Here is a 22,440-nt window from a genome sequence, read left to right as displayed (position 1 = left end):
TTGAATTGGGGTTTTTAAAGCACACACAGCATGAAAGGTATCTCAGTGGTGTTTACAGATTCTTATGAGCAACGGTATCACATTGTGGCTAGTGAAGTATTTATTTTTCATTTACAGCGGACAGTGAACAAGCTGATATTGCTAGGATGCTTTACAAAGACACATGCCATGAGGTAGGTAATAATGCAGTAACAGATGAAGCTAGTGATTTGGTACAGACAAAACCATTTGGTTTTGAAACAGTATCATTAATATGTAAACTAATTATTTCTTTCTTCCTATAAGTTGCCCCTAAAACAAAAATAAATTATTTGCAATAGTTATTAACTTTGCCATACAGAACTTTCATAGTGGATTCCAAATTCCTTTTCTCTTCCTTCTCCATAGCTAGAGTTCTATTAAAAACACACACAGTATTGCCCCTTTTTTGTATTTCATATTTATTTTATTTTATATTTATTCCCTTGCTCAATGAATTCAGCTCTCAAGTCATTATGAGCAAGGCAGCTGATTAGTCAATGGAAAGTTGAAATCCAGAGTGAAGTTTTAGTTTCCAAATAATATATTTACCTATGTCTAGACTAGAAATAGTTATCCTCATCAGATTTAATTCAGACCTGAAGCCAAATTCTGACTGTTTTCCAAGATGGACAACTTAAAAATTAAAGGAGACAGCCAAATGATATTAGGGACAGCTGTCAGATTTGCTTTATATCCATGGTCAAATTATTTCAGTGCTTTGAAAGCACTTAAATATTCCAATTCTTTTTGTTCATCATATAACCTTTACAAATCAATTAATAGTCCCCTTATCTTTGTCTTTACAAAACATTTCTAAGGGCTACCTTTCTGCCACTCGCAATTTGCCTGGTTTTTTTGCACATCAATAGCTAATTGCAATCAAGCTAAAGTGGTTCCACAGAATTAGGAGGCAGGGATAGAAAGTGATAGTACTTGAGTTAGTATCCCTGTTAAGGTTACACAGAGTAGCCTATAGCTTGATTTACTTCTTTGTGTTTTTCAGCTGGATGAACTGCAGCTTTGCAAGAACTGCTTCTATCTGTCAAATGCACGTCCTGACAATTGGTTTTGCTATCCTTGCGTAAGTCGTTGATACAGATTTTTATTTGTTTGCTTTTTTACATAGAAATAAGTGCAGTTTTGGTGTTATTAATACTCTGAATAACTTGTTTCATATGCATACTTTAAACTATCCACACCAGATATTCTGCATAAGCATATCATTACGTGGAATCCAAAGCAATAACAATGTACTCTGTTATCAGGCAGTTTTAATGGTTTCACTAGACTATAAGGAGCTTATTGGGATCAAAGCTCTGTTAAGAAGAGAAGCTAAATTTTAGAACTGCTTAGGATTTCTGTGTATGATGGTTACATCCTTTCCAGAATTTGTCTTTTTTGTCTTTGTTCTAAGCAATATATTTAGCACAGAAATGCTGTATATTGTATGGAAATAAAAATGAACAAGAGCATTAGATGTAAGGAGAAAGCATGTTCTTAAGATACTAGCATAATGTTACACTAAAATGCTTGCTGCAATATTTAATATAGTACTTAAGAACCAATAATAAATAAACCTTATCTTTTCCCCTCCCCCAGATACCTAATCATGAGCTGGTTTGGGCCAAAATGAAAGGTTTTGGATTTTGGCCAGCCAAAGTCATGCAAAAAGAGGACAATCAGGTCGATGTTCGCTTTTTTGGCCATCACCACCAAAGGTAATTTATTAATTCTGTTTGCTGTTTGTCACAGAAATGAATCAAACCAACTTGCCTCTTTCAGTCATGTTTCCCATCCTGGCTGAACTAGTTAAACTTACGTAGAATGCTTATTTTGTCATAATTGTTTCGGAAAATTCGAAGTCCAGCTTAACAAAGCAAAGACTGCCAGGTGACTCATAGAATGTTCCATTTTCAAAATTTCCAAGAGGATATTTTCAGTGTTGTTTAAATTAAGGAAAGCACACAAATGCTTATCTAGAAATTCTTCCCCCCCCCCATCCCCCCCCATATCCACATGTAATTAAAGATACTGCTCATAGTTGTGGTACAGACTGGACACACCATATTTTCTTATATACAACCTGTACCTTTCTCCTCTCTTCCCCCCCTCCCCCCCCAACTAGATGGGGAAAATTGGGTACATTATATCTGAGGAAAAGGGTACCCCATGGGTCGAGATTTTTTGGGTAGAGGAGCGATGACAGCATTAATTGCCACAACTCGTGGAGCCATAGAATTTAATGCTATCAACACTCCCTTTCTTCCTTTCCCCAACCACCGAATTTCTGGATTCATAGTGAATCCCCTCTCCAACTACATGTCATATCAGGGTGGCACTCAGGGTTGGTCCATGATCAGACTTGGTGCACTGTGCCGACTGAGAACATGTTCCCGGACCTGGCATGTGGCCTCAGAGCCAGCATGTGGTCCCAAAGCCAAGGAACAGGGCTGGATGTGGCACGTAGCCCCAGAACTGGCATGTCAGATTGGGCCCCTCCTATGGTGTGCTGGATTGGGCCCTGCCAGGGACCACCAGAGTCAATGGGCTGGATTGGGTCCCGCCATGTGGTCCCAGCACCAGCATACTGGGTCAGGCTGGCCACAGTGCATGACCCCCAGCCCCTAATGCCACAGTGCAGCCTGCAGGCCCAACCTCCTTACTCCAAGCCCCAGGAGGCAGACCTCTGGGACTTACCTGTAATAAAAAGTAAGATTTTTTCCTTCCTTGGGCCTTCCAAAAAATGGTGTGTGTATGTTATATTCGAGGAGCGGGGGGATATATGCGAGAAAATATGGTATTTTAGTTGAACTGTGATTTAGGTTCCTACACTACTACTTTTGCTCAGTGTTCATATCCAAGATGCATTACAATTTTGAATTTCTGTGATGTGACCCACGTGTCTCAGTGTTGTAGTTAAAATGTTGACAACATTCCCCATACAGGCTTCTTATTTTCAGAGATTTGTAATTTCAGTGAAATAATCCCTCTACATAGAAACCTCAGCCACAACTTCAGGGTATGGATTGTTTAGCGATGATTTGGCTACACTTAGTTACTCTGAAATTATGTAAGAACAGCGAATAGTACTGCCCTAAAGTTTTTTTTCCCCAGGCCTATTAATGTAACTGCTGCTCTAAAGAATGTGGGAAGACATCAGTACTGCATTCAGATATGAGCTTGCATGCCTGTTTAGTAGGGACAGAGTTAGGTCAGCAGTGAAAGTCCCCCTCCAGGTTCCCTTGAAGGGACTGTATTAGCAGCCCTGGAGACAGGTTGGCATTTTCAGAGCTGAACTCCCGATGTTAATCACCTCATTATTACAAACTAGATCAAAGCAAACAGTTTCTTCACATGGACTGAAGGCAAAGCTCTTTGACTCCTTATTTTTGAGAAAGCAGTACATGTCATCGCCATGAGGAAAGCTGGAGACTTGGATACCTGCGTTTTTGAAAGATATTAATTGAAGTTTCTTTTTTAACTTAACATGAACAATATTTCTATACAATTTTACTTGGTTTATCTAGTCAATAATAGAACACACTTTAAAGCAGCTACTTTCAGTCTCTCCCAAGTGTTTATATATCTTTACTTAAAAGGTAACTTTTCTAATACATGTAAATGGGTAATATATCTTATTTGCATTTAAGTCATAGAATAATTTGCAATGAAGTTGTAAGTACATTTGCAAATGCCTCTTTACCTAATTTGGAGAATCATCTCAGTTGTAGTTGGGAATGAGACTCAGGCAACTTCAGTAAGGTAACACAACATTTGTGTGATGTGACACCATGTGTTAGGATGAAAAGGACTATCTGTCCATTGCAAAGGTCCATTTTTTTCATTGATGAACTTTACAAGGAAGAGCTAAACTCCTGGTTGATGTAAAGCACATATCTTAATAGATGCCAGTCTTTGCTATTCATTCCATCCAGGAAGAGCACGCACCAACTGCAGATGCTTCCTCAGCCTGATGAAGGGTATTTATACCTGAAAGCTTGCAAAGAAGCATTTTTCCAACAATTTGATTTGGTCTAATAAAAGATATCAAATTTACCCAAAGAACCTTGTCTGCCAGTAGACTGTCACACATTTATATCAGTTGAGAATCTGGCCCAAGGTGTTAAAACAATATTTAAATTATCATGGAAATGTATGTGGAGAGAATCCTTTTAATATGCATCCTGTTTTGGGCGCTGCACTTCAAGAAGGATGTGGATAACTTTGAGAGGGTCCAGAGGAGGTCTACTCGTATGGTTAGGGGCCTGCAGGTAAGGCCCTACGTGGAGAGATTGAGGGACCTGGATCTCTTCAGCCTCCGCAAGAAAAGGCTGAGAGGTGATCTTGTAGGCATCTACAAATTTATCGGGGGTGGGGGAGGGAGGGGGGAGCAAGGTATAGGAGATGCTCTGTTTACCAGGGTGACCTGTGGGGTGACTAGAAACAATGACCACAAACTGACAGAGCAGATTTACATTGGACGTCAGGAAGAACTTCTTCATGGTACGGGTTCCCAGAATCTGGAATGGGCTTCCAAGGGGGGTGGTGCTCTCTCCTATCCTGGAGGTCTTTAAGAGGAGACTGGACAAGCACCTCGCTAGGGTCATCTGACCCCAGTGCTCTTTTCTGCCCAGGGCGGGGAGTCGGACTTGATGATCTACTGAGGTCCCTTCTGACCCTAAAAGTGTATTAAATCTATGCAGTATTTTTTTCAGTGCCTTTCCAGAGTGATAACATGTCTTATTCCTATGTAATTTTGGCACCACATTTTAGTCTGGGTTCTTTTTTCAGTGGCAAATTCTCATTGACTTTGAAGAGCTATAGCCATCTAACGCTCTGAGGACCACTGAAAATCCTGAGTATAGGGACCTTCAGGTTTCTTAATCACTGGCCAGTAATTAATATTTTAAGTATCTTATCTGCAGTTTAATAAGAAAGGATTTGGTGGTCTCATTTTAATTTCTGGTAGGTATTCAAATCTCAGAAAACCCTGATACAGTTGCCATTAAGTTGGTGCCCTTTATGGGTAAGCTGGGTTAGAAATGAACCTCCTTTCTATGTCTGACTCAAAGACAATTTGGCAAGGCAGCAGGAAGGAGCTTTCTGGAACTGCCTGTGTTATACCTGCTTTGTAGCTCAGTAAAGTAAAGGCACAGTTTCCAAGCCAGGGTGCCTTCACTTTAACTCCTGAAATCAGTTAGGCACCTAACTGTAAATGGCCTGATTTTTCAAGTCTTAAATACCTGCACATCTCACTAGTGTCAGTGGGGAGCTAAAGATGATTAGTCCCTCTGAAGAAATGGTTACAAGGTAGGTTCCGAAATATGGATGGGGGATTAGCTTTAAGAGCTTTGAAAATGCTGACCTCTGTCACTAGAGCTGCTGATACAACACCTTCGGAGGAACGCACAGTGGGAACTTCAAAAGGACTCAGTACTAGGACTTCAGTAGGAGCTAAGTTAGTTCAGCACTTAACTCCTCAGGAAAACTCACCATAAATCTTTTAAAAATAAATATTAACACATTCTTACAGTTCAGATATCTGAATGCACTTTTAAAATTGTATTTAAAAGGGCCTGGATCCCCTCAGAAAACATTCAGGATATCACAGTTAATATTCACCGGTTGCATGTGAAGCGCAGCATGGGCTGGAAAAAAGCCTGTGATGAGCTGGAGCTGCACCAGCGTTTTCTTCGTGAGGGGAGATTCTGGAAGTCTAAGAATGAGGACAAAGGGGAGGAGGAGGCAGAGTCCAGTATCTCCTCCACCAGCAATGAGCAGGTGAGTGCCCCTGGGATGTCAGCAGCAAGGGCAGTGTGTTAAAAGCTGGAAAGATGACCTGCAGTGGATTTTTAAAGCATTAGACTATAAAGCTATGGACTGCAGTATGATGAGAAATGCTCAGATGTTATTTTTGCCCCTTGATTTGTATTGCAAGGTTTTATCATTTGTGAGGTTTTTATGGAAGACCTGTAGGAAGCTTGCAGGTTGTAACAACTCAATCAAATGAGCCAACATCCTTAAAAATAAATAAGTATTGTTGCAGTTATTGGGCTAGCTCCACTCCTGTCACGTCTTAGGATCTTACAGGGTGCCAGGACTCCTTGGGGTGGAAGTCCATAGTTGACTCATTCTTAGGCTTTGGCTACTGTCCTTTGGGAACTAACCACATCACCAACTAGGTTTGAACCATATTGGGATATCTTTGGGATCCTTTGACAGAGCTGTTGAAAGTGATTTAAAAAAACTTCTTCAAAGCCAAGCACTATTTTCTTTTTCACAAAAGTGCAAAGCTCACAGAGCTAAAGTATAAAACAAAAGTGAGTCCTAAATGCACCCTCCCTTACTCTTACTAAGGTTTACTTTGCTGTCCAAAGCCCAGGCAGATACAATATAAATAGCACTGGGAAACATGGACTAGAACCCAGTACTATTCCCTCTTTGCTGGGGGGGGGGGAGGAAGGCCCCCACCACTCCATGGACCTCTTTCTTGTTCCCAGCGCTGTTTGTGCCTCATACCTCTTGCACTCTCGGCTGGCCAGTGGCCTGGTTTCAACAGGAGGGATGAAAAATGACCTCACTAATCCCTCATTCTGTAATCTGGTGATTAGAACACTTTCTTGGAAAGGGGGAGGTTTGGTTTGAAAGCTAAGGTAACCCAGGCTTTCCACTTCCTCAGAAGTCGGCAGGATAGCATCTACGTTTAGGTACATAGTGGGCACAGCTACATGTGTACCCACCTGTGCAGACATTTAGTACTTGCTTTAGCATTTAAAGCAAGTACTAAATGACTGCGCAGTAACCACTGGTACTGCACAGTCCTGGTGCCGCACGGGTCATTTCCAACCCTACTGGACGATGCTATACGAACCAGTAGCATCAGCATCACAGTTTGTGCTCGCTGATGCTACACCCCAGTGAGATGCCTTGAATCTTGACCATACCTTTTTATGTTACTTATAAACACCATGCATCTCAAACATTTTACAAAGAATACTTTTTTCATAATGTTCACAGCTGAAGGTTACTCAGGAACCAAGAGCAAAGAAAGGACGACGTAATCAAAGTGTGGAACCCAAAAAGGAAGTAAGTAACTTCAAATGAGATGCCTGTCAAAAGACAAGAAAAGAAAAGCATTTTCAAAGCCCTTATTTTCTGTCACCTTTTCCTTGTTTAACAGGAGCTTATCATAAAAAGTCTGAATGTCAGTAGCTTCATCCTCTCTGCTGAAGACTAGAATGAGATGTGTCCGTTTTAAGGTTTCGTACTGGCAGCCATCACCACAGTGTCATTGTCAATTTTCCTATCATGCATTAGCCACTGGTAGCCATCAAATAATATCTTTGTAGTTAAGTGTCCATCATTAAAAAAAATCAACAATCCACCATTGAAGTTTTTTAGATATGGCAAAACAGGGTCAACTCAATAATTCAGTTTAAAAAGGAGTTCTCAGAGGAACATTTCTAGCCAGCAAAGTCAAGGGCTTGAAAGTTGAGAAGCATGAGCTACACCAGATGTGTCAAAGATATGGCCCACAAGCCAGATTCAGCCCACAGAGCTCTGTCATCCAGCCCCCCCATGGTGGCCCTGGATTTTGAGTTGACCCACAGGCAACTTACAATACTCCAGACTGGCCCTGTGCACGAGGCCTGAGACCTGCACTGCATGCAGCACCTACCTAGACTGACCAGAGCGGGTGCCGCAGGCACTGGATCCAGCATGGGGAGGCAGCGCTGTGGGTCTGATCTGACCTGCAAGACTAGCCCCACACTGTTTGTCTGGCCTGTGGACCAGTCCCACTCCAATCATCCAGCGTGTGGGGCCAGACGGGTTTGACAACCGTGAACTGTGCCATTACTCACACGACTTTAATCCTGTCCCCTTTAGAGAGACCCAGTTTGTTTGGTGACAGAGGCAGAGAAAAAGCTGTGCTTGTGTACTTAAAGATTATATCATAATGCACACACACACAAGGAGGCAGTTGCACCAGCAACCATAAAGCAAGCACATCCTAACTTTTTGGATGCTTTACTTAGCAACCTCAGTAATCTCTTACTGTGATTCTGAATGTGCTTTCCTGATTTAAAAAAAATAGAAATAAGGAGAAATAATGTTTTTTCAGACAGTAATACAAATAGCCCTATTATGCTTCATAGTAGAGCTTGAACTCTGAAATGTCGGTAGTGCTTGGCAGACTTCTACCACCACACGTGCTACAGGACTTAGCTGGCATCAACAGAAAGCTATCAGCCCAGAATGGTACTGGTTGTTGGGTTCAGATGACACCCATACCTGCCTGCCTCTCTCTGTCCGTGAGAGGCAGTGGTCTTCTCCCCAGATGGGTTGGGCTTGCACATGTAGTATCCCCTGCCATACTTGCTCTAGCAGGAGTTACCAGTAGCTGCTCTGTTGGCAGTAGTTTGGGTTATTTCATTAGAATATCAGTGCATTTAGTTACACTTTTGGTAAACTGTCAAGATAATCCTGAACAATGCAATGGGAAGATGGAAATGGTAACCTTCATAGCTCAGCTAAACATGGAATTTCCTAGAAAAGAAAGGTACTTCTATAGCTCAAGGCCTTTCTCACTGTTAAATTGCTGCAACTAATGCAGGTGTAAGAGCTGAGAGAAGATTGCAAGCATTCTATATAATTGGAAAGTAAGTGCTAGACAGTAAAATATAAGGATCCCTGCCAGCTTCCCTTGTAATTCTTTGTGCATATGAGAGGGCACAATTTTGGCTTGATAGGAGCTTGAAGATTGCATCTAATGGGCACTAGGAAAAAATAGCCCATTTTATTTCTAATAAAGAAATGTGGATCACAGAAACCACAGGTCATGGAAGGTATGCCTTCATTTTGGTTTAAGTTGCACCAACTGGAGCGTTGTGTTCTAAGCCCAATAGCATCAGTGGACAATAATTCTGAATTAAATATGAGGGCAATAATAGGTTGCAGTTCAAGCACGCTGATTGATTTCTCAAGATTCCAAGTATCCAGATCTTGTACTTGGGATGTTTGAAACAGGGAGGGAACCCTGGGGTGAGGGCTGATTCTCTTTTTACTGACACTGATTCTACATGACTAATATCTTAATGACTTCTTTCCTTACATGAAAACGTGGAAAGAGAATCAAGGTCATCATCACCTGGAAATGAAATAAATTTGTTCCTTATTTATTTTTATTCTGCTTTTATGCAGCAGAATTGTTTTAATAAAATGGTCATTCTAGGAGAAGGGATATTTTAGATGCTGTCCGTAATTATAAATAACTGTGTTAATGCAATATTTAATTTATACAAGCAGACTGAAAGAGGGTGGCCACCTACATTTAAAGGAAATAACACATGGCTGTCTGAAATATACAACACAAAGCTGAGGAAGAAGACCTTAATGTTTAATTTATGGTGCAACATTATACAAAGTGCTAAGTCATGCATTTCTTTTTACAGCGTATATCTTTGCATGTTTGTTGATAGAAATATGAAGCAAAGTATGATTTATATTGACTTCAGATGAGGAAATTTCTGGTAACAAAAGCCCCTCTTTGAAAAATGTTTGCTGGTTACCAAGCCCAGAGTTATCTGATGGCTATCTATAGAGAGGAAGAGAAACTAGGATTTCTGCCTGTGTCATGGCATAACCAAAGTATTAAATGACAGTCACAGAGTACATGGAGGAAATGTCTGTATGAACCAGGACAGTAGCATTGAGGTCAGTGTGAAGTGCAGCACCCTCCCAAACAAGCCAGAGGGGAAGCCTAATAAAGAGAGTTTTCCTTGGTACTGGGGAGTCCGTGGGTTTATCCATGCACCAAGGACTATGTATGCATTTTACATTCAGCAGTCATGGGCTAAAAAAACAAAATCACTCTGGCATGAGGGACCTGACCTGAGGATTTTTCCCTTCCTAAAGGAGTATCCTCCTCTCTGGGTCCCTTCTTGCTTGCTCTCCTTCTGTCCTTACATGAATAGTATATTCTTGGTTGCCTAGTGGGCCAGTTGCAACAGGAAGGGGGCAGATACAGGGGGAGGGGAGGAGTCCTCCACCCAGACTAGCCTATAGCCTGGTAGTTAGGGTATTCATCCGGGAAGTGGAAGATGTGGGTGTGAGACCTCCTCACAGGCTCCCTTTTGAAGCCCCAGACCCATTTCCTCCTCCTTGGGTTAGAGCTCTAACCACTGGCTACTGTGCAAAATGGCATGACCATTGCTATTATCTGCATCTTGTAATGAACTGCATGCATCAGACAGTCCCTAAACTTACTCTCTGCCTGTCTAAGTACTCAGTGATTTAAGATGTTAGGATCCTCCCAGCACTGATACTGTTTGATTCTGATTGATTTTGCTTTTGAGCACGTGCAGTAGCCTAAGGGCCTTGTTACACAGTAACTTTAGGTGGCTCATGGAGCTCTTAACCCCTGGATTGTCCACACATTAACGCCTTAAAGTTATGCCACTCCAGGACAGGATTATCTCTGATCCACACTACCTAGCTCCTGTTCCATTAAGGTGTGGTCACTCCTCAGATGTGCCACCCAAGTTGAAGTCCTCCAGTATCCCAGGATCTCTCACACCCCCACCCACAGAGCAGAGACAGAAGCCTTTCCTAGCACGCCAGCCCTCTAGTGGCATCTCACAGCTATGGCTCCTAGTCTTGCCTCTGCTCACCAGGCCTGTAGTGGCAAGTCACAGCTGTGCAGGTGGGAGACAGTCATTTAAGGTTTCTAGACTAAGGATATGACTGCTCCAAACTCCAGGCTAACACTAGTACTGATCAACATTTGTGCAGCTCAAAAGACAAATCAAGACTCCCAGAGCCCTTTCCAGGCCAAGATGGCAGCATCTACTGAATTTAGATACCAAAATAGTTTTGCAGCAGCTAGATGGAGTCAAGCTGGATCATTTCACGGAATCATAGAAAATTAGGGTTGGAAGGACCTCAGGAGGTCTTCTATTCCAAACCCCTGCTCAAAGCAGGACCATCACTAACTAGATTATCCCAGCCCAAGTTTTGTCTAGCCAGGTCTTAAAATGATCCAGCCAGTTTTCTGTCCACCTTACAGTCCCTTCATCTAACCCAAACTTCTTTAGCTTGCTTGCAAGAATGTTGTGGGAGACTGTATCAGAAACCTTGCTACAGTTGAGGTATATCAAGTCCATTGCTTTCCCCACATCCACAGAGCCAGTCATCTTATTATAGAAGGCAGTCAGGTTGGTCAAGTATGACTTGCCTTTGGTGAATCCATACTGACTGTTCCTAATCACCTTCTCCAAGTGCTTAGAAATGGATTCCTTGAGGATCTGCTACATGATTTTTCCAAGACTAAGGTGAAGATGACTGGTCTGTAATTCCCTGGATCCTCTTCCTTCCCTTTCTTAAAGATGGACACTATGTTTTCCCTTTTCCAATTGTTTGGGACCTCTCCTGATCATCACAAGTTTTCACAGATAATGGTCAGTGGCTCTGTAATCACATCAGCCAACTCCGTAAGCACCACTGGGTCCGTTGCATCCAGCCCCAGGGACTTGTACATGTCCAACTTTTTAAAATACTCCTTGTGACTTGCGCATCTGAAGCCCACTGTTCAAGTCCTGTTTAGGTACTTATGAGAACAATTTGGATCTGGCCCTGGGTACCTAACTCAGCACTGCACTGTGTGGATTTCTGTAGCTGCAAGGTCCTCGATAATTAGATGTTGTTAATACTGGCCAACATTGTGCCTATGTCCTGTTCTATGTGAGCTGTTTGTGCATGGTCTGTATTGAGAGCAGGCTGAGCTGTGCATGTTCAGCGAGGTTAGAACTGAACCAGTTTTGTAACTTCACAGTATTTCTGTCGAGCAAATGCTGTATTTTGCCTTATGTTCATTGATATCCTAACATAAGCCTTTCTGGATCAGTGACCAGATAAAGATGGTGCTTAGAAGTGAATCAGAATGAGCTGTTTGTTAAATAGCAGTTGGTTGCAAAAGGAAATACACATTCAAATTTTGTATTGGTCTAATCCAGAGGTTGTCAACCCGGGGGGGGGGTATGTGTACCCCCAGGGGTACTTGGAAAGGGGTTAGGGGGTACACGTGGGCAGACAGGTGGGGACAGAGTGCCGCCACCCACCTGCTGCCTCCCAGGGCGGGGGCAAGGGCAGCAGCTCCCCTCTGTGGGCTGCATAGGTGCCACCTGGGCAGCCAAACATGGGGGGGAGTGAACTCACATGCAGTGGCTGCTGCCACCATTCACCGCCCTGTGCCACCGTGTGCAAGCCCCCCCCCCCCCCCCCCCCCCCCCCCCCCCCCAGTTCCAGGTCCAGTCATCACCACCCCTCCCCCTCTGTGTCTGGCCATCGCTACCCCCCACCTCCGCTCTGCCAGAAGTGGTACACGCCTTAAAAAAGGTTGTTAAATCCCCGATCTAATCATTGCACGCATCACTTAGGTAACAACAAAGCACAGTCCAAACTGCATGTTCTGATAAATGGTGCTTTAATGTTGCACAGAATGTAGTAATTATGTGTCCTGTATTTAATATCTGTGAAAATTTAAAAACATATCTTAGAGGGAACAATGGTGCTCTGTAACTTTCAACACTTAAAGCTTCTATGGGGGGGTATGGCAGTACTACTGCCACCTGTTCTAGGGAACATGACAGAGTTCGTATTGTGCTGTATAATACAGGGAGCTAAATTCAGTTCTACAGTAATTGATTTCCTTCCATGACAAGTATGTAATTACACAGTGTTTTTGTGGTCATCCATGTTCCATTGCTGGTGGTAACACTTAGCATCTCATTAGCCTTTCATCTTCAAAGTCATTCTGAAATAATCTGTCCTTATAGTAGCCCTCCAAGGTAAGTAAAATGTTACAGGATACCAAAGTAGCTTGTCAGATTTAGCCCAAGATGTGCCAACTTAAAGTCAGGCACAAGGACCACACAGCTAGAATTTCTGTGTGGCAAAAATGGGATGCAGCCATACTCCAGGGTTTCTGTTGATGAAGCATAACTCCAGGATGAGGTGGGCTGACTGAGAAAGACGTGTGGCAGGCTTGATGCCTTATTTCATCACGTTCCCTCAGCTTCTGCTGTTGGGCAAGCTTCTGTGCAGCCTGGGCCTCAAACTAAAGCTGCCTCCTTTTGTCAGCAGAGCCTGCCCTCCATCACAGTGAGCACAATGGGAACAGGGCCTTGGCTAGTGCAGGGGGACATCAGTGTACTCCTAACTACTTTGGCTTCAGACTAGTTAAAGCCTTACTTCTTGGTGCTATGAGTAGTGATGGTCTTGGATATCTGCGTTAGAAAGTCTGTTCTTTCTCTGTAGGAGCCAGAGCCTGAAACTGAAGCAGTAAGTTCAAGCCAGGAAATTCCCACAATGCCTCAGCCCATTGAAAAGGTTTCAGTCTCAACACAGACCAAGAAGTTAAGTGCCTCTTCTCCAAAAATGCTGCATCGGAGCACCCAGACCAATAATGATGGAGTGTGTCAAAACATGTGCCATGACAAATACACCAAAATCTTCAATGACTTCAAAGACAGGATGAAGGCTGATCACAAGAGAGAGACTGAGAGAGTTGTGAGGGAGGCAGTAGAAAAGGTAATGCTGACCTCAAGTGACCCAGATCATATATACATAGTTTGTGGAGGGGGGAAATGTTGTTCAGTTCTTTCTATGCATTTACTATCTGCTCTTTAAAACTGATTTTTCCCTCTTTAAGTGAAACTTTAAAAATAGGCTTTGTAAAACTAAAAATTGGCTATTGTATATTAGGGACTCCATACATAGTAAACATCTGTTTTTTCTAGCTTCCAGCCTTATGAATTCTGCCTGGGATTCAAAAGTGAAATTACATTCACCCATTATTGGTGGTCTCAGTAACACGTTTCCAAGTCCTTTGTGTCTAAATTATGCCTTCAGTCTTCACCTCCACATCTGTATTGTCCACATTGGGCCTGCTCAGGTTTAACTGACTCTTTAAGCGATACTGAATAAATTAATTCTTTTGTCACTGCTGTTCTTTGTTGAGCCTCAGACGTGTTGGGTTGCACTGAAACTTTAAACATTATCTTTCAGACTCGTCCACTCTGCATTTTACATGTATATATACAGAAGTTCCTTTGAACTTTCCCAGTTTGTCCTTGCTCTAAATTTGTGCAAAGTTCTTGTTGTAAAAAATGAATAAGAAGAAAATGTTGGGTTTTTTCCATTGAAAACAGCATGACCAATCTAGAATAATTGACACAATACACACAAAACCCTATGGTGGTGTCTTACAGACAAGAGCTAATATGCAATTTCTGTTGTAATCCATGAATTTCAAAATAAATTGCTCAAGTGGCATGTTTTTATTAGTGGATTTAAATAATAGAATATATCTCTTTTTTCAAGTAGGATGCAATCTACTCCACTTGTTTGATGTCCATCTGAATCAGCAGTGGTATTTAGAGGTGATAAGAGAATGCGGGTTCCTACTGATATTCATCTCTTAATTTCTTTTACACCAGCTACGTACAGAGATGGAGGAGGAAAAGAGGCAGGCTGTAAATAAAGCTGTAGCCAACATGCAAGGAGAGATGGACAGAAAATGTAAGCAGGTGAAGGAGAAGTGCAAAGAAGAGTTCTTAGAAGAAATTAAGAAGCTAGCAGGTCAGCACAAGCAACTGATCTCCCAGACCAAGAAGAAGCAGTGGGTAAGTGTCAAGGGTGTATTATCAACAAAAAACTAAAAATGTACACTACTGGCTGCAGGGGGCATCTAGGTATTTCCTTCATTACTGTTAACATCTCCATTTTCCTTGAGCTGCCAAATGTAAGCTTACTTCAGACTGTTCCCTCCTCTTTCCATTCTCTCACCTTTCCATCCTACTCACCAAATCTCTACTCCATGCTTTTATCTCCCACCTGAACTACTTCAGCCTTATGCCCAGGATACACTCAACATCTAAAATATTGGTGCCAAATGAATATTGCAGGAGTTGCATCACTTGGAGCCGCTTCCCTGTCTCTCCATTTTTCTCTGGAGAGTTGAAGCTCCTTGTCCTCGCTGTCCCAGCTCTATAAGAAGCAGCCAATACCTGTCTCTATTTGCATTCCCGTCCCAATAATGCTAGCTTTTGTATTTCTTCAGTCTAACCCACTTAGGCATGTCTCATCATCTTTCCCTGCTGCCCTTTAGACATGGAAAGACTTTCCAAAATATGTTTTTCAGCCCTCTACCCACCCCACATTCATTCTCATAACCTGCATCTGGAGCATCACCTACAAAATTGAATTATCCTTTTTTAAATAATGCAACCATGGACCTAGCACACCACTTTGCTGAATGCTGCACACCTTGCCTGCCTTTGACTTAACACTTGCATGCATTATTTCTACACACTAAATTTCAGACAAAAGGTAAGTTAAATGTGACATTTAATATTATAATAGCAGTCTGTGAAGTCTAAAAGGCTCGGCTTTAGATCAGACGCCCGTTTGTCTTGAACTTGCCAGAAATGCAAGGTAAAGAAATGTTTCACTGCCTCACCACAAGGTGGCACTCTCATCTTGGAGACTTAATGGTTGCCAGCACACACACATATCGCTGTCAATCCAGGATTTTTTTTTCTTCTATTGAAAATGGTTGTTTGTTTATGTTCAAAATCATTTGTAGTTCAAATAATAGTCCTGAGAGAAGAAAACAGTATCCATTAGAAAAGAGTAGAAAAATATCAAGGAAAGAAAGTAGGTCATTGCTTAACTTTCAAAGTTTGTTGGCTATTTTTAAGGCAAATAAAGGACTTGAAGTACTACTGTTTCCACAGAGTTAGCTCATATATGATACGTAATACATGGGTGGTTGGGCTTCCAATGATGATGGTGCTCTACTGCTCCTACCTACCATTAGAGATCAGAGAAGCTCTTTCGATAAAGTTATTTTTGGGAGGTGAATTTGACAGGTGCAAACTTGCCCTTTTATTTTTCGTATAGAAACTAAGACTTGTTTTGGTTTCTTCTGATTTATGTTTGTCACAATAATTTAATCAAGTGCGAAGTGGTGATTCATGCTCTGGTTCCATAGCATCATATCTTAATAGATGTGGGAAAACCCTACCTCCAGAGGCAAGTTTAAATTTATTCCTTTTAGTTCCGTGGAGCACTTGAGAGTCGCATACAAATCTGACAAATGGTACTTTATGTGAATAATTCCAATAGGCTGTTTATTACACGCATTTTTAGATGGGGTGGGGACCCTTATATGTGGTTTGATGAGCCTTATGCTGTTGGGATTGGTCCAAATATGCAACTCCCAAAATGATTTTTCCTCTACTGGTAATGATGATGGTTCTGTGTGTGTAACGATGCTTCTATTATAGTCTTTTTTTTCTCTCCTACTACACACCCCCAAATATAATATGCACCTTGCTTTTGAAAGGCAGAGCTATTTACAGAGTTATAGCTGCATATATAGCAGGGGCAGAGCCTAATCTTCAGCTGACTCATCCTCCCTTTCCTACTTGACTAAAGTTGAATCCCTAGCTGCTGCTGAAGACTGGTCTCCCTGGATAGCTCTGTGATTTTGAAACGAGCTAAAGAGGCTGTGAAATAGAACAAGACCAGCTAGCGGACAGCAAACTTGCCCCAAACAAGGTTAGCTTGATTAGTGGAACATGAAGACCATTAAAAGAGATACAATCATTAACACCTGTAGGGTGAAGAATAATGAGCCATTAAGTCAATTGATTCTGCCACTGCCTGAACATTAATGCCCGGTCTCCTGCGCTGTGGAGCAGGAGTGTAATCAGGATGCTTCCAACCCTAGTCAGAAAATCAGTTTCCCTGCTTAATACACTACTCCCCCCAATTTTGGGGGGGTTAGGGGTGGGGCTAGTTTTTGGAGAAAGTGTTTGGTGTATGTGAGACACTCTGGTAATAGTGATGCCCTCTCGCTGAAAATCTCATATAATTAAGACTAAATGGGTGCATCTAGTGATGAACAAGGGTGATGTAGCATCAGCAGGCACAAACCGTGATGGCAACTCTACTGTGCAGTGACATCAGAAACGACCGTGTGGTATGGGGATTTAAGCAAGTACTAAATGACTGCTCAGTAACAACTGTACATGTGTAGATGCACCCAGTGAGCTTTAGTGGGTTCCCTCTTTAATTAGAACCAGAGAACTCTGTTCTAATAAGGGGGAGCTTGTACTGTTATTTCCAATGACTTCATAGTTTTGTTAAGTCTAAAAGTCCCAATTCAGTTCTGGGGCCCATGATGTACTGCACATGCACACAAGATGGCACAAGTCCAGCCCTGAGGGCCCTTCAATTTTGCTAATGGGTCACATTCTCTGGGGTTACATAAATGGTCATGACCCCATCTGCAACAGTTTCATTCATCTAAGTGCATGAGCATTTGAGCTTAATGTAACAAATGGGTGATTAACAATAGGACTGGAGAGAATGGGAGAACAAGGATAAATCAAAAGTTAATAGTCTGGAAAGTTGAAACCATAGTTTCTTCTTGTTTCACTGGAGTCTGTTTCTATTTGAACCTCTCCCTGCATGCTTATTTGTATCCTTTTAAGTATGCCTATTTCTATCTTTAACTCTCTCTCTCTTTTAATTAGGTTAACATATATTTTTACTTTAACTTGTGCCAGTATCTATTTTAAGGAAATGAACATTCCCCCCTGGAGTATACTATACCAAGTGAAATGCACACAAAAACCACTTGCAGGATGCCAAAAAACAGCAAAAAGCAACAAGATGCAGACTTCAGATGTATATTTTGTCCCCTCTATCATGTTTGCTGACCCTCGCTCAGAGAATAATACAGAAGTTTTTCATCTAAGGTGTGTGGGGAGATGCACGTAAAGGGAACCACAGGATCTCCATCCACAGATCTAAGTTGTCCTTCCCTTTTAACTCTATTCATGTAGCTGATTGAGCAGCTATAAACCTGGTCTCTGGGCGTGCTCCGTGCTGTGTAGAGAGATGCAGCTGTTCCATGTTCCTTTGCAGCGGATGCTTCTAATGCCTCCCAGAGCTCCTGGATAGCCAGCTTCAGGAAAACCAGGAGCACGGCTCTAGAGGATACTCATTTGCAGATGCTGTTAGAAATCAACTTCCCTAAAGCCGGTTATAAAAAGGAAAGGGGAAGGGTTCCATATGTGACTTCGGTTTTTCCTTTACAGCTGATGGATATAAAAGGTTTTGCCAGTACAAAGTCTTTTCTTGCATCTGCCTTTTAGGAGGCTGTAGGGCTTGTGAAAAAAAATGTTTCCAGCTTAATTCCTCATCTTATAAAAATATCATAAGCAGATAGGACATTGCTAAGACTGAAGGAAAGATTTCATAACAGTCTTCAGATACTTGAAGGGCAGTTAGAGAGAGGATGCAGATAGGCATTTTTCTGTGGCCACAGGAGACGGGACTAAGAGCAATAGCCTTAAGCTGCAGCAGAGGAAATTTAGATTGGAGATTGAGGAACTTTCTGACTTGAGCAGGGGGCTGGACCAAATGACTTGGTGAGGTCCCTTGCAGCCCGACTTTCCAATGAACCTGTAAAAGAACTCGCTGAGTTTTGCCCGCAGCTGTGACTTGTCAGCTGCCCGTACTGACTGTGCTGGATGATGACTCCTGCTCCCACTTTCACAAAGAGATATGTCTCTCTAGGTTTTCAAAAGTCCCCTCTGATTTCGGGCCCGCCAGATTCAGAATCTCTGACCTGAGCTTGCCAGAACCTGATTGCCAGAGAAGAAGTTAAGCCCTTCCAGCTCCTCGGGTAACAGGGTGTGTTAAAAAGAAATGTTAATGCTTTTGAGGCACTCAGGATGGGGGCATATGAGGAAGACAGTGTTTCTTTTCTTTCCCTCCTATCAGCTCCTCAGTTTTATTCTCAATCTTCTGCCCTCTCAAGTTGTTTTTCTTTGTAGCTGCCAAGCAAATGGGGGAACTGGCAGCAGTCGACATCCTGCCATTGTAGGAACTCCTGCTGCAGTAAAATGCAGAGCACTGCCCTAACACTTGGCGAAAAAGAAATTGAGGGCACTTCCTTGCTGTTCACACCATCCTCAAGATTTCCTTTTCAGAAGCAAGTCCTTTGAACACCAAAGCTGTTTTCATCCTCCTTGAGGGGCTCAGGAAAGAGAACCAAGCTTCTAGATGCACTGTTGCACCGCGTTTTAAATTCTGTGTGTTGAGGACTGAGACTCCTTTATCTTATAGTAAGACACCTCTGGAGCTATCCTGTGCTTTATCCTGCGCACGAGAGAGACAAAACTAGATGAGTGAGGAAGATCAGTTGGGGTCCCTTGCCATGCAGGATCAGTGTATAGAGCACAGACTGAGGGTACTTAGGGTGATGGGAGCAGAATATTAATTAAAGATATCTGTCATCTTTCAGTATCTAGATGTGAATAAAAGCCATGGTGGGGATAATGGAAATGTCCTTTTACCAAGCTGTAATTCTCTCTGCCCTTTCTCACCTCCAGGCCCTATTCCTGGGCCCAGCCTGTTATTCAGAACAGGATAATCTGCATTGTTTCTTATCAGATAATAGGTGAGCAAATAGCACTTTTCCCCATGATTTGATGGTTGCAGTTTTCCCACTGAGAAGGGAACTCACTTATATAGGATGGTTCGGTTAGGGATGACCCTGTCTCCAGCAGAAGGCTGAACTAAATGACCCTCCGGAGGTCCCTTCCAGCCTATTTCTCTATGATTCTCTTAATTTCCCTCTCCTGCAGGGAGTCTAGACACTAGCTGTGAGACCTGTAAAAAATATCTCCAAACCCCATATGAACTGGCTAGTTTTTTCTGACATTCTGCACCCAGTCTCTCATCTTGTTTGCACAAGTGTGTGTCTGGTTTAATGCTTGTATGATCACTTAATACCTCCAGTCATGATTAGGAGTTCATTGTATTATGTCCTATACAAGCCCAGAACAGAAAAGAGGATCCCTGTCCCAAAGAAATGGATTCTTCAGTATTCTCAGTGGGTGACTCTGGCTGCAAAGTACCGTCGACTAAATTGGAGTTGAGCTTTCCTAAAAATCCAGCTCTGCTATGGCAGGCAGGAGAGATATAGTGTAGACTAACTTTGTTACTTCACAGGCAGGGAAGTCTTCCATTGGAGGAAGGGGGGCAGCCCTTATTTAGCAGGTTTGAAAAATTCCATCCTTTATTTACTGCCACCTGCCCAAGTGAAAGAGGAATTCCTCCTGCTCAATGCCAATGGGACCAAGAACAGGTGAGAGAGCATTTGGGTTGGTCAGGATTGATACTGCAAGTGATAGTAATCCCATGCCGTTCTCTTTGCAGTGCTACAACTGCGAAGAGGAGGCCATGTACCATTGCTGCTGGAATACTTCCTACTGCTCTATCAAGTGTCAGCAGGAACACTGGCATGCTGAACACAAACGTACCTGCCGTAGAAAAAGATGAAGGCGCTGCTGCTCTCTTTGCAGACCACCCCGATGATTGCTATTCTCAGACACAGCGGTTTTTGTTTCCAAGAAGCCAAAATTGTTTCGAATTTGCTTCCCATTTTGCACCAGCCTTTAAACGCTTTTCAAAAAGAAATTTTGCACAATGATTTCAATCTTCTGTTTAACGCTCCTCCAAAATGTTGTGGGTAAAAATCTGTCTAACCTCTGAAGGAGCGGGTTACTTTAAATAATTTTAAAACTCGAGGATTTGTTGCATTTTCAGCAAATTTTAAAACATTTTTAGGTTTTACAGAGATTTTAACTTCAAAAAATCCAGATCTAAAAAGAAAAGCCACGTGAGTTTAACGAAAGGAACATTTAAAAACTAGATCTGAATGTAAGAACTACAGAACTGTTTCAGAAAAAAAAGCATACTACCTTGATGTAATGTTTATTTCTTAACCTTGTTGAGCTGGTTTTGTTCAGCTTAATTTTACTGTTTAAAGGCATTATCTATTGGTTATACCAGTGGGTATATGATTGAATTTAGGGAACAGGGTTGACACAGCAGGTGCTAGTCCTGCATATTTTTTCTTAAATATTTCCCAATCGTGTTTTATTTTCATTATTTCTTTTCAATATATAACTTTTATAACAAAATATTAGCTTTGATCTTGTAGTTTAAAATCGCAGGGAACTGGGGTAATCTTTTACTGAGCTGGATCTTAGAGAAAATGAATATTTAAATTTTAAAGTTTGCACATTTCATCTTTGTCCTAACATGAGTGCTTGTAAGAAGAAAAACAAAAGCCAAAAAAACTACCTTTATTCATACATGGAATTCTAGATGAGGCATAAAAATTTCTTTATTGCTTTCCCCCGCCCCTTCCTTCAACCATCCCCCCTCCGATGTCATTGGGCTGCCTATTATCTGGTGTCACCTATTCCATTGTAACTTAATAATAAAAGGAAAAAGCACTTAAGTTTCACAGAAGCCGTTATGTTTGTAGTAATGGGTCATTGCCTATTAATGAGCTCCATCACTGTACTCAGAATGAAGAATAATGCATGTTAATTTTCTTGTATTAAAGATGCCGTGATTTGTAAAAAGTCTGTATTTTGCGGAATGTCTGGATTAAGAAGCATTACCAATAGGAATGGATCGATAGTTGAAAAATGATTTTTTTTTCTGTTTTATATATAGTTATATGAATTGCATCCATGTTCAGAGACAATTTTTAAATAGGTGTAAAGCTTACTTAAACAGCTTTTTCTTTTAAACTGTCCAGCATTTTAGTTTCTTTCAAAAGTTGGTCTTAGACTAATTCAAATGCCCATTTATCATCCAGCTATTTTTTTGAGACGTTAGAAGAATAATTTGTAAATATTTATTTCGATCTTTGGTATTTATTGAAAGCAATTACATGATGGAAAGATGGAAGCTGAAGAATCAAGAGGAAAGCCTTTTAAAAAGTTTTCTCTAGGATTTGTCAGGGTCATTGCAAAAATTGAAGTATGACCAAGACTTCTGTGAACTGTCATTGAAATCCAGATCTTTTTTACTTACAGTGGTGGTACAAGTTAATTGACTAGATACTGCCAATTAATACCCAGTAGGTTGCAAAACCATATGGTAAGTTGATTGAAAATAATAGTAACTAAATGGCAACTTGCATTACCACAACTACGTTATTGCCTGACGTGTAATTAACTTATGTCGCCTCTGTGTTGTGACTGTAAAACACTTCACAACTAAAAAAAAAAATAACAAATCTTGTTAGATTACTTTACGAGTTCCAAAACTTCGATCCACCCCTATGAAAGCAAGTTATTGTGGAAATATTTTTGGTGTAAAATCATTCCAGAATATGTAATATTTAACTGATAGCTGCATGAAAGTAAGGTTCGTGTTACTTTGGCTTTTTTGTCTCTGTTGACACGGTTGCACATTTCCAAGTTACTACAGCGTGAAAACTGTGTGTTTTAAAAAAAAAAAAAAAAAACTAAAAAACAAAAA

General features: G+C 41.6%; 1 protein-coding gene across 8 annotated transcripts in view; it reads left to right on the top strand.

Annotated features, from left to right (window-relative positions):
• The window catches only part of ZMYND11 (zinc finger MYND-type containing 11), a 165,182-nt gene extending 142,987 nt beyond the window's left edge, over nt 1–22,195 (top strand). For all 8 annotated transcript variants that reach the window (XM_019498704.2, XM_014609014.3, XM_014609016.3 and 5 more), the window contains 8 exons: nt 118–173; nt 1,025–1,102; nt 1,621–1,739; nt 5,595–5,802; nt 7,039–7,107; nt 13,336–13,608; nt 14,517–14,702; nt 20,317–22,195. In XM_019498704.2, coding sequence (XP_019354249.1) covers nt 118–173; nt 1,025–1,102; nt 1,621–1,739; nt 5,595–5,802; nt 7,039–7,107; nt 13,336–13,608; nt 14,517–14,702; nt 20,317–20,439 — 1,112 coding nt within the window. In that variant the 3' untranslated portion in view covers nt 20,440–22,195. The remainder of the gene's footprint in view (nt 1–117; nt 174–1,024; nt 1,103–1,620; nt 1,740–5,594; nt 5,803–7,038; nt 7,108–13,335; nt 13,609–14,516; nt 14,703–20,316) is intronic.
• Nucleotides 22,196–22,440: the final 245 nt, after the last annotated feature.

The sequence above is a fragment of the Alligator mississippiensis genome, chromosome 5 (assembly GCF_030867095.1).
Source record: "Alligator mississippiensis isolate rAllMis1 chromosome 5, rAllMis1, whole genome shotgun sequence".
Taxonomy (NCBI): Eukaryota; Metazoa; Chordata; order Crocodylia; family Alligatoridae; genus Alligator; species Alligator mississippiensis.
This window is presented reverse-complemented; position numbering and strand designations above follow the sequence as displayed.